Here is a 12,630-nt window from a genome sequence, read left to right as displayed (position 1 = left end):
TCCTGTCACTGCATGGAGCTCACTGCTGAAAGGCTGCTCTTCAATAAAGAGCAAGAGAGTGTGTGTCAAGATTGAGACACTCACAGTAATCAAGTAGTCACTTATTCTAATAAGCATTCAGATGATTATTAAAATGGTCATTTTTAATACACAAGCATCTGACTTCCTTATCTGCATACTATCACTGTTGAGAAGGTTACTATAGGCTATAAATTTATATCATTTTCAAGTTATCAGCCGTGAACATGTTACATAAAAAGTGAATCTTATAGTGCAAACTAGCTATACAATGGTGAGAGAAGGTGTTTTCACTTGTCACTGTTATAACTTTTTCTCGTGAATGTGAACTACAGACCACAGCTATCCACAAATGCACAAAGCACTACTATTGATATACATCTAGTGGATACATGCATGTGATTGCAATGTAATACATGCACATGCTTCCATGTCAACACAACTATTTTTTTTCACCTTTAGGCCATTTTTTACTAAACCTTATGTTTCTCGGGAAAATTCAGCCAAATAAAGGTCGGTAAAATTAAATTTCAATTTTGCTAGCTGAATAGTGATTTTGCGAGTCAAACAGTGGCTAAGCTACGTTACGGTTGCTGTATCACTTGTGAGTAGGCAACTATATAGTGAGATATTGAGTGTTACTTACTTTTTGAGAGCTTACAGGTAAATTTGCAACTCGTTCATGGCGTTATCACTCTTTGCAAGGTGATGACGTGATTTACATAACTATTGTGTGCTGAAAAATATAGGGTCGAGGCCCGAGAAACAAAAAGATTTAGTTGAAGTGGCCTTAGTGGCAAAAAATTAAAGACAATTTTTCCAATGCAGATCAGAGATGTGGCTTGTATCATTAAAACAAAGTATGTACCTGTTACTGTTTCTGATTATAATGATGCATACCATTTAAATTAAAAGCATCGGATTTCATTGGTTATGACTGTAACTTGAATGGGGGGGAAGCATGCTATGAGTAAATACATTGTAGCTTATGTAGTAACGTCATATTATGGACCCATGATGTATTATATGATTTTTACCATGTAAGAGCAGCTTGTTACAGCTGTGTCTATGACATAACATTAAGTCACATTGCTCTAATCATCATACTGGTATACCATTAAAGTGTACAAATTAGGAGTTGCTTGATCTTTTCTAAGCACACCGGTGACAATAATACAAAGCGAAAACAGTTTTACAGTACAAAATAAGGTATTTAAACATCGTGATAATTCCATAGAATTAGTGATCGGTTATTGATTGGTCAAATCATCAAATTTATTTGAATGAAAACCATCCATCCCACACTTATCATTTGCCTTTGGGAATAATGAGGTAATTGATGTCACTCGTCACTACTAAATGTGTGAGGTCTAGTACCTAAGTGATGGAGTATCATCACTATCGTGGACTGTTATCATAACATCAAAGGAGTACTCCAATGTATTATACAAACTGTCATTTAGAAACAAAAACTTTTGACAGAAGCAAAATGACTCCATAGCTAACCCGTCAACTTTATATCGACACAAGTTAAGACCAACCTCTGAGGACAAGTCTTAACTGACCTGTTGTCCAGGCAATATATACCTGTCAATGATTGCCCAGGCAAAGTATAAATATCAATAAGCTCTACCACTTTAGGAATAGGAAGTTTTACAAGACTAGACCAAATTTTGTACAGATTCAAGAGTAAACGGTTTGGAAATGTTCTGATCTTTCCCTTACACAATAGCTAGCACAAAATATTATTGTGCAACCATGAAATCTTTCCTGCAGTGGTCCCAAATTACAACCCCCTCCCCCCCCCAACCCTTCTGGATATTTACACAATCATGTATACTTTAAAATTCTAAATAACAATCAGTCATTTAGTACCACTTATAGATTATCATACTTACTACAGTCTCCTAACAATGGCACTTTCCTATGACTCATTTGATAGTGAAGGTGGCTTGATCTCGGCCAACCATGCAACAGCATCCATCCCATCATGATCGGTCTTCTTCCTGCAATCTTCCTTCATCTTCTTTAGCACTTCAGAGATTTCTATTGCAGCTGGTCGTTTCTCTGGATCATCTGCCAAACATGATATCGCTAATGGTTTTAAATCACTTGAGGCTCCAACCATCATGTCTAAGTATTGCTGACGTCGGTCAACCTCGGACAGTACTAATCGTCCTCCAGCATTCATACCAGTTTTACTGGCCTTAGGTACAGGCCACTGTCGACTGCTGATGTGGAGGATCATTCCGCCAAAAGAGAATACGTCTATTGGTGGTCCATATTTCATCAGGTTGGTGCCGAGTGCTTCAGGAGGTAGAAAAGCAGTAGCATTTAGACTTTTAGTGATTGTCTTGCTGATTTCAATCATTGTTGCTTTTGCCAAACCATAATCGGTAATCTTTGCATCAAGATCAGAGGTCAGTAGGATCTTACTAGAAGACAAGTCACGGTGTACGATTGCAGGGTTGCAACTGTGAAGGTAGCTAAGCCCTTGAGACACATCGTGTAGTATTGATAGCTTCACCATTAATGGGATGTTGTCACGTTTCTCTACCAGTGATGTCATAGTCTCTTGCATCTTCTCCATCACCATAACAGGCAATCCGGACTCGTCACTTGAAGGATAGTAAATTCCCAAGAACTGGACTAAGTTGGGATGACGTAATGCGCTCCAGACTTCACAGTCACGCAGAAAAATTCCTTTGACTTTCGCTCTTTCTTCTTTGTTGGCATGTTCGATCATGTACGGGTGAACTTCTTTACCAGCACATAATTTTCCGTTGTATTCAACTTCGAAAACTTTCCCGTACGAGCCATAGCCTAGCACATTGTCAGTAGGCTTCACATCAGAGGTAGGGATCTTCAAGTGGTGTATCCCTTCCGCTGAAGCAGACATCTCGAAGTTACCGCCTCGGTTTTCGCTCGCCAAAATATTATGATTGCACTTTGAACTATGGATCATACGACTTCCTTATTAGCGCGGGCCCCGGGAAATCAATTTTATGTTTAAGACAGCACTGAAGGTCAGACAGCTATGCAACATGATTCGATGATCTACTTTACAACAAGATTGGGATAACTTTTAATACAATGAATGGGTTGAGCAAGAGGGGTCACTGCACACCAGACATTCATTGACCTGTGACGTACTGTTAGTCAAGTAAATTTGTGCTAAGTCAATCAGTAAATGCATCATGAAGTCACAAGTCAAAGGTTCTAAGTCACAGGTCTAAGGTGAAATTCTGGTCAGTCAAGACTTTTGTAGATCTTCCTCTACTACATGACACCCCCACTGTTGATCATTGAAAGCACAACTTTTGACAGCAAAAATAAAAGTCTTCACAACTTCAAACCTTGCAGTGAACACTACTAGCGAGTGAGCAGATCAAGTTACCTGGAGAAGTAAGGACAGGATTTTAGAAGTGGACGTGGTGGAGGGCTTCACTATACACCTTGGCTGCCTGGGAATAGACATCATGTATGCAGTTTTTAATCTTATGAAGGAAATTGAGAGCCGGGACTCAGAGTGTCCGAAGTCAAGGCCATAAAGCACAGAATCAAAACACAAGATATGAAAGGATGATGATGCCCAGGGCTCAGAAGATTGAGTATGCTGCTGCAACTAGTCCAGGTTGCTCATAAATATTAGTAAAATTTATAAAGTTTTATACATACAATAAATGACACAACAATCCTACCCTACCATAGTACGCTTGCGTCCCCTTAACCTCACTTCGTCTAGTTTACTAATAATGGAGGATGCTTTAGCTGAGCTCCTCTGATACTCTGTCAACACCAGCTGGAAGAAATCTTCAGTGTTAGGATGGCTGCTGAGAATTGCTCGTTCTAACACGTACAAGTCAACTCCCTTATCTTCAGTCAGAGTTGACACTGAGCTAAGTCCAAAGTCTATCAAAGTCAGTTTGTCAGCAGACTGGTCATAAATCATGTTGGAAGTGGTCAGGTCCCCATGGATTACATCACAGTCGTGCATTGCTGCTAACACTGCTCCAATTTTTGGTGCCAAGTTGTTAAACTCTTTGTTTTCTTGTTGACTGGCGCGAATGAAATCCCTGACAGTTTTACCACCACTCACGTGTTCCATGTAGATGCTTTTTGTCTCGTTGTCCACGTGATACACTGCAGGGCAGGCTATTCCGTGTCTACGACATCTCGCCATTGTGCGCACTTCTTGATTAATGCGCTGTTGTGTGATTTTCTGGTCCAACTCCGCCACTCGGTACTTCTTCGTGAAACGCTCCTTAAGGATACACGACTTCCCTAAAAATGTGCAGTTGTACACTCTCGCCTCAGCTCCTTGGTACAGCAATTCACGAGCAGCCATTCCTTTCTTGTAAAAGCTAAAACCCACACTCGAAAATATTTGTTTTGGTAGGCGTGTTTAGGGAATGAGTGCGAAGATACCGCTGAGCCTAGAGTCTATTTTAGCTGCGCGTAATCGAGTAGAAGGGTTTGTACACCGAACGCCCGTGCTAACATGTAGTTATTTGGACCAACTTTCAGGGTTCAAGTTGTTCTTCAAGTGTGAAAACCTACAAAAAACTGGATCATTTAAGGTCAGGTGAAACAATAACGTGTAGTTGTGAAGTAACTAAGCGTCATGCAGATACGTGGTGCACTAAATGCAGTCACATTACTGGGCAATACTCATGATACGGTGGTGACCCATAGTAGTGGAAATCATGCACAAGCATTAGCCCTTGCCGCCAAGATCAAAGGCCTCAAGGCACACATCGTCATGCCAAACATCACGACAAGGATCAAGAAGGAGGCGGTACATGGTTATGGTGCTGACATCACCGAGTGTGAGCCGGCTGACAAGTCACGACAAGAGGCAGCTGCAAGGGTCGTCCAACGGCTCAACGGAGTGTTTGTATCACCTGCCAATGACTTTGACATCATGGCTGGACAGGGGACGCTGGCATTAGAGATGCTGGAACAAGTAGGTACCAAGTGTTGCATCACTATAAAAAAATATTTGTGGACGAAAAAAGCAATGGCTTGTCCTTTTGTGTTTGTCCTCCTTTATCATGTATCCATGTCTACTTTTGCTACCCGCGAGTTTGTATCATTGTTACTTTGTTAGCTGGGTCTCAAGCAGGCAGCTAGCAACCCAAACATCTAACAATTGTGATTGCTATTTGTGCAGTGTTCAACACTTTACTGCTGATAATGTGACAGTTTGTTTTTGACACAATTTGTGTAAAAGCACTCTTTATACTGACCCATTTTTTGAAAATTTACAACTTTATATCACTCACTGCTTGCAATTGTCTGAAAGTTTCCATACATCCAGTTATACAGTATATGTTTGGCTATATGAATAACTTAATCAGTAGAAGGATTTAACTGCTGTTTGCTGGCATCTACAATGTGTGATAAGATGCTTTTTCGTAAATCCGCTTACTTAAGATAAAGGTAATTATTCCATTGGTAGTAGTTGTCTGTCTTGCTCACAGTTTGTTTTGCTTAGTGACTTGAGCAATGTGTGTTGGCAATACAATTTGGTGGATAGTTGATGATCCAAATGTGAGACGTCAGTTATCCTATTGCTGTTCTATTACAGTATTTTGTCAACAGTGTATGTTCTATTAGAGTAACTGAACAAAGCTCTGCTTATACATTAAAGAGTAAATGAATGGCTGTTTGGTTTATACACTTTTCAATTGTGTGAACGCCCTTCCCGTATTAGTTTGGGTGTTGCTTTTATCTGAGCACTTTAGCAACAGCCCAAATTAGGCACACAGTCTGTAGTATATTGTCTATAGTGATGTTATGGACAAGGAGGAATGGGAATGGAAAGTGCCTGGTAAAGGTCATCATATTGTTGTTTATGGGCTGGATTTACTGTATCGAGGTGCACTGATGTTAATATCAATATCAGTACCAGTATTGTGATATCAGTAATATCGTACGAATAATGATAAAAAGTTGACTTTCAGCAGATGTTTCACTTAAGCGCTATATGATGACTACCCATTGTTTCTTATGGTTAACTTTGTTGTACTGTGAGTATATAGCTTGAAGCAGTGAAATACAAACTTGTACATGATATTAAGGGTTCAGCTACTGACAGTGTTTTTCTTTGCAGAGACCTTTTTCATTGCCACCATTTTTCATTATAGTCTTTGTTTTTTCGTTTTGCCAAAAGGTTTTAGTACCCGTTATAGCTTTTCTTACATTTATTGGTCTATGCTACTTATGTTGAAATGCAACCCAATGCTACAAAATACAATTCTGTAACCAATATAAATATACTGTTGATCAAAATATTGATAAATTTCCATATTGACACGCCTCTTGATTTTACAGCACAATGCATGTATTGCTGGATTTTTCCATCAACATGATCTAAACATTCTAATAGAGCAGTCATTCTGTGCTAAAGTGCTTTAATAGTCAAGAATTGTGATTATCCTATAAGGTACCTTCCTGCAAAAAGGCAATTGAAGGCCTGTGAAATTTGATGGACTAGTTAGTATAGATTTTATACACTAAGCTAGAAAGCTGCTCCATACACATATGAAAGATTCTACTATTAAACTTGAAGAAATTTACAAAGTATTCTGTAGGTAACTGACAGTATATAGAATTGAGAAGCTACAGCCTCAGGAAGAGAATAAACATATGACAAGTACCAGGACAAATTTAGGAGTTTTAAATCCCGGTCCAGAAATCAAGCCCATAACATTAGCTATACTGAATGTGTTAGTGGTTAGTCAGTTAGTAGAAAATTCTGTTAAATAAAAACTCCATACAACTTGTTGAAAGTGTTTGGGTTTGCTGTGAAAGTACTTTTAGGCTATGTTATGTCTAACCAATACTGCTAACCTAATATTGCAGCTACTGCCACCACATGACTTCAATTGAAGATGTAGGTACAACTTCCCAAACTTATATGCAGTACTGTTAGTTGACTAGAATACTTTGCAACCTGTTTTTTACTAGTTGAATTTTTGGAATGAGCAAAACCTGTTCATTTTCACATGTTTCTTGAATCCCATTTATTGCTTCTCTGTAATCTATACTAACAAAGGAGTTGTCAGCCAAAGTTTCAGCCTTTTATGATGAATAGTCTTGGAGTTGTAGCGATAGACAGTTGCAATAGCAATAAATACACCATGAACTGGCAAATCCATCAAGATGTTGTGCTTTTCCTGTACTCCTCCAAGTGGGCAAAGAAGATGGCCATTCAAACAAAGAAACGACAACAGTAAACTGTAATTCTATTGCATATCGTTTGCTGTACAAATACGGAAAAAAAATGTTCTTACTCTCCATTAACAGGCGAATCCAATAGTGTATTGGTTTTATTCATTTTCAATGCATCATACCAAAGCAATTAAAATGTGCGTAAATTTATTATGTAGCATGTGTATAGTTTTACCCAATTTATTTCTAAGCATTTTTATATGAAAATAGAATTTTTCTTCCAGTTTCACTCATAATTCTTAACTGCTCTATATATTAGAGTATTTTTGTGCAGTGACTGCTCTATTAGAGTGTTTTGATCTTTTAGCATTTTGGTGTAAAATTCAACCTGTATATATTCAGGAATTTTCTGTTTGTTGTTCTGTTCCCACTTCCACTTCCATTGCCTATTTCCCTAAAATTCTTCTACTTACCCAAGAGTTGCTGTGCTTACGTGGCTTGATATTGCAATAATCATCCCCTTGTACAAGGGAATAGAACACTTTTCTAGCCCAGCCATAAATGTGCCGTATCCTTATCTGCCCACTAATTTGCATAACAATAACAAAAATTAGAAACACAATGCGGGTAAGTAGAATTCTAAGAAAATGGGAACAAGATGGAAAGTGGGAACAGGAACAACCAACAGAAATTGTCTGATAAAGGTCATCATATAATATACAGGTTGGATTTTACAGCACAATGATTCATTGCAGCATTGTTTGGACCCTTCCGCTAAAATGATTGAAACACTCTAATAGAGCAGTCACTTGCATTAAAATACTCTAATTAGAGCAGTCAAGAAAGTAGCACTATCCTGCCATGCAGCTAAGGACCTTCCTGTTCTATTAGAGTATTTAGATCATTAAGTGAAAGGATCCAAACAGTGCTACAAAGAAATGTTGTGCTGTAAATTCAACCTGTATATTGCATAATGACCTTTACCAGGCATTTCCATGGGTCATTCTTGTTCCCACTTTCTGTTCCTGTTGTCCTCAAATTCTACCTACCCCACAGATTGCGTTTGTGTTTGCTGGGCATTTAGTTTAGTAAAGATATTATGAACAAGGCCCACTGGGATGTTCTAGCCAGTTTTGACTCTACCCCCAAATGACCAAATAAGTAGACAGTACTTGTAACTATGTCAAGTATACTGGTTGTTCCGTTACAGGTGAAGGATCTAGACTGCATCATAGCTGCAGTGGGTGGTGGAGGAATGATCAGTGGAGTGTGTGTAGCTGCTAAGGTGTGTAATTTTGTTAGCATTAGATCAGCTGTATATGTCTATGTGACCGGCTGAGCAAAACCCGACCATTTTCACATATTCTTCAAATTCCATTTTATTGCTTCTCTATTATCTATAGTAACAAAGGAGTGGACAGCCAAAGTGTTGTCCTTTTTAGTCTTGGAGTTATAGTGCTAGACAGCTCAATCAGCAATAAATTTGATATGTATACAACAATATGGCAGGGGCTTATTATAAAACTCACAACTGAAATAAGCTACAAAGATGGGACTTGGCTGAATCTATTTACTACTGTATGAACTGGCTAATCCATTAAGGTCTAGTGCTTTCCCCGTGCTCTTTTGAGTGGACAAGGAAGAAAGCTAATCTTCAAAAGAACTGATTTTTTTTATCTACCATAAACAAGCGCTCATAACTCACAAGTCCTATGCTGTATGAAAAGATTTTCTAACTCTCCATGAATGGGCTAATTCAATGATTGCAGCTTTTATTGATTTCAGCTTTGTTTCGGTGCGTACTGAAGTGATTAAAACCTGCATGTATTGTTTATGTAACACATGTACTTTTATTCTATACAATTTTCCAAGGGTTTTGCTTAGCCGGTCACATATGTGATGTGTTAAATGCAGGAAAAGTAATGCGGATGAATTGTGCCCACAGCCACAAGTAATAGTTGTAACACGAGCATAAGGGCTTTGCCTGATATGTATGCCCGACTGCCCTCGAGTCTGCAGCCCTCGAACGCCGTGTTACAGCTATTATGTAACGTAACACTTATTAAGCTGATAGCCTGTACAGGGTGATCAATCACCCAAGCCAATACGAGTGCAGCCACTGGATGCATTATATATGCATACCTAATATTTTCGATTATGGGTCAGTAGCTAGTACATTCTGGTTATGTTCGGTTACGATGAACGGAGGTATCCTAGAGATATCCTAGAGATATCACGGAGAATTTCAGTTACACGAGTTTAATGTTTCAATCAGTGCTATTGAATCGTTTATGAAATAGTGAAGGAGTTCACTAAAGGCCTAGATAGGTAAGCTTGCTTGTAGAGTGGTTACTCCGTGGAGAGTGGTAGCTTCGTGATGGGGCGTGTCCATATTGGAAGATGTGCAGAAACAATTGGTGAATAAGGTACAGCAGCTAGTTCTCGCCTTATCCCAACGTTTTTCAACTCTTAGGATGGTGAGGATAACAAAACGTTCTCTGTCTGAGTGGTTTTCATGGCGAAATCCAAATCGTACATCCTAATCACATAAGTATTAATCGATCCCCACAATCGATTTCAGCATCAGCATTTATATATTCACTGCCCAGTTGTAGCCTGGTCTACATTTCGTATGTAGCCTAGTTAGCTGGGCTACATACAAAATGTAGCCCGGGCGGCTCCTTTGATGTGAGATGTGAAAGGTTACATTTACAATTATTTTACTAGTTTACTACAGTTGACACAACTATTAGTTAGTGAAGCAAGAGTACACTTGATCATCCAAAGGACAGCAGTGACTGTTCTATTAGAATATTTAGTCAAGTTGATGTGCTACTTCTAAAATCTAGTTAATACTTTCTCAAGGGAATTAATCTCATTTAGCTACTTATAGTCTGTTCACGTTCACCTGAGCCTGAGCCCTCGTTTCTTGTTAATAACTCTTGTTACATGGGCCAGCTGCCCAAAACATTTAGTAGTACTGTGAAGCCCTTTATATGCCAGAACTGTTAATCGAAAAAGCTCTTTGATATGGACAAGAACAAGTGAGTTATGAGGCTTTAAAAATATCCCATACATTTAGCATGGACGATTCAGGCACGCATACCGACTATGGTTGTCGTAATACAACAGTTATATCAAATTATTTCATCAAACTGTAATTCACCAATTATTGTGTGTAATTCATTAATTACATTGCTATATGCACTGCTAAAGAAGCATAACTCAAATAAACCATTATAAACTACAAATTATGAACAGAAGTGTTTCTACACTTTTCTTACATGAATTCTGTGACATCTCTTCTTTATTTTCATTCACAGGACTTTCACTGTTCCTGGTAACCTGTGAGGCCTACTACATTATTTTTCAGTTGTTAAACACTTCAATGGATAGGTCACTCACTAAGTCTTTAGGGATTCGCTATGCCCATATTTCAAACCTTCAAGCCACCTCAGAACCAAAGCTTACCTGTGCAGGAGTTTAGTACAGGTTTTTGCTTAACCTTTGATGGTCACACACGCACACACACACACACACATGCACACACACACACGCACACACACACGCACACACACTACACACACACTACACACACATTACACACACACACTACACACACACACACACACACTACACTACACACACACACACTACACACACACACACTACACACACACGCACGCACACTACACACACACACACACACACTACACACACGTTTTTGCAAAAGCAACTTCAGGAAACCAGCCGCATGCCTACAGCAAGCTTTCCAATCAATAAAGCTTCATGTATCTGAACAAATTCACTTATCTGAACAGTTTTGTACATGCACTGACATAGAAGTATTCAGTGTCATTGTACTTGGATTAGAATGGTTGAATGAGAAATTGTTGGGTGCATGCACAGGAGCCAGGGATACTAATGTTGTTGATGAAAATTTATAGTGCGGTGTTCCCAGAAATAAGACTTGATATTGCATTGCTGTGTTATGTAACTTTTGTGTGTAAAGCAAACTGGTTTCAGAATACTGACTGTTCAATTAGAGTATTTTAGTACCGAGTGTCTTTTAGAGCAGAAATATCAACTGTGCACATGTATGTCTATGCATTTACTTATTTATTATCTGTTACCGTATGATCTGAAAGGCTGTGTAAACTGACCTACCTACTGTTTGCATTAATCAATCTGGAACTTTCTGCATACTAACTATCATAACTCTGGCATCTGCTCTAGACTAGTAGATGCCAAAATTATGATAATTAATATGCAGCACGTTCGGTTGATATGCAGAAAGAGGTAAAACACATACTTCATGGTGGTTAACATGCAACATGATTATTGGATATGCTATTATGTACATAGATTTGTTTTTGTGTAATGCACACTTGACCACTGCCTTGGCCATATTATACAACTTGCTATTGTGTGCCTTTAAAGTGGTACTCACGTTTACATGCAATGCTGTTTATAGTCTAGTAGACCAGGGATCAAGGTGATAGCAGCAGAACCGGAACTAGCTGATGACTGTGCTCGGTCGCTAGCTGCAGGGAAACTCACCCCCAACAAGTCAACACCAGATAAATTAACCATCGCAGATGGTGTCAGGGTCAGTCTGGGGGATAAATGCTGGACGGTGTTACAACACTACCTGGATCATGTGATCACTGTTAGTGAGGAACAGATAGTTAGTGCAATGAGGATGGTGTGGGAGAGGATGAAGTTGATCATTGAACCGTCGGCTGCTGTACCTGTAGCTGCTCTACTGTACAAGGGAGATGAGGTGAAGAGGAAGTATCCACAAGTGAACAATATTGGAGTTGTGTTGTGTGGTGGAAATGTGGACTTGGAGAAGTTACCCTGGAATAAGAAGTGATTTACTAGTGTTGTGTAATTGAACTTGAAGAATGAATATATATCTTTGGTGAATGTTTAATATAATTTGTCTACTGTATGGTGGTAACAGTATGGTTTCCGGAAACCAGTTAACTGTGAGCAGTTGAAGTCAACGTACTATTCAGATACAAGCTAGCTGAAAAAAAATTGAAAATTCATGATGGGAATAAGATATTACCATGTGAAAGAATAGGAATATAAAAGCCTGACGTCTTATACAAATGAGATCCCAAGATCCTTTTATGGAAATTGTGACCATAATTTAACCTTTTCCACACATACAACTTTAAAATTCAATTTTTTGCATACTCAGCTTGATCTCATACATTTAGTTGAGAACTTGATCATGAGATAAGACAATATCATCATGTAGAAAACTGAATGTATTAGACATCTATACGATCTGCTCACGTGACTGAATGAGCCATTCTGACATCAATGATGAAGAGTTAGCAAATAGAAGTATGCTTGTCTTACTATGTTGTGGTAAAGCCAGTATATCTATAGCAGTTCTAGCTGACTAGTTTCCAAATCTAAAGT

The 12,630-nt window shown here is 38.7% G+C and overlaps 3 protein-coding genes across 3 annotated transcripts; 1 reads left to right on the top strand and 2 right to left on the bottom strand.

Moving 5' to 3' along the window:
* Nucleotides 1-1,942: 1,942 nt before the first annotated feature.
* LOC136266530 (uncharacterized) lies at nucleotides 1,943-2,917 on the bottom strand. Its single transcript, XM_066061538.1, has one exon. It carries the CDS (start codon nucleotides 2,915-2,917, stop codon nucleotides 1,943-1,945), a length of 975 nt encoding a protein of 324 aa, XP_065917610.1.
* A 752-nt stretch (nucleotides 2,918-3,669) lies between these two features.
* On the bottom strand, nucleotides 3,670-4,426 carry LOC136266432 (EKC/KEOPS complex subunit TP53RK-like). Its single transcript, XM_066061451.1, has one exon. The coding sequence runs from the start codon at nucleotides 4,364-4,366 to the stop codon at nucleotides 3,716-3,718; it is 651 nt and encodes a 216-aa protein (XP_065917523.1). The 5' UTR covers nucleotides 4,367-4,426; the 3' UTR covers nucleotides 3,670-3,715.
* Nucleotides 4,406-12,148, top strand: LOC136266431 (serine racemase-like). Its single transcript, XM_066061450.1, has 4 exons — nucleotides 4,406-4,598; nucleotides 4,649-4,984; nucleotides 8,405-8,479; nucleotides 11,669-12,148. The coding sequence occupies exons 1-4, from the start codon at nucleotides 4,431-4,433 to the stop codon at nucleotides 12,068-12,070; spliced, it is 981 nt and encodes a 326-aa protein (XP_065917522.1). The 5' UTR covers nucleotides 4,406-4,430; the 3' UTR covers nucleotides 12,071-12,148.
* Nucleotides 12,149-12,630: the final 482 nt, after the last annotated feature.

Source organism: Dysidea avara, chromosome 9, assembly GCF_963678975.1.
Source record: "Dysidea avara chromosome 9, odDysAvar1.4, whole genome shotgun sequence".
In the NCBI taxonomy this organism is placed as follows: domain Eukaryota; kingdom Metazoa; phylum Porifera; class Demospongiae; order Dictyoceratida; family Dysideidae; genus Dysidea; species Dysidea avara.
This window is presented reverse-complemented; position numbering and strand designations above follow the sequence as displayed.

What these genes read in the sequence shown, in the direction of transcription:
- LOC136266431 (XM_066061450.1), top strand. Translation starts at nt 4,431, where the DNA reads ATGAGTGCGAAGATACCGCTGAGCCTAGAGTCTATTTTAGCTGCGCGT. An exon ending in CATTAGAGATGCTGGAACAA is followed by an intron (nt 4,985 to 8,404) that starts GTAGGTACCAAG and finishes GTTCCGTTACAG; the next exon opens with GTGAAGGATCTAGACTGCAT. An exon ending in GAGTGTGTGTAGCTGCTAAG is followed by an intron (nt 8,480 to 11,668) that starts GTGTGTAATTTT and finishes TGCTGTTTATAG; the next exon opens with TCTAGTAGACCAGGGATCAA.
- LOC136266530 (XM_066061538.1), bottom strand. Translation starts at nt 2,917, where the DNA reads ATGTCTGCTTCAGCGGAAGGGATACACCACTTGAAGATCCCTACCTCT.
- LOC136266432 (XM_066061451.1), bottom strand. Translation starts at nt 4,366, where the DNA reads ATGGCTGCTCGTGAATTGCTGTACCAAGGAGCTGAGGCGAGAGTGTAC.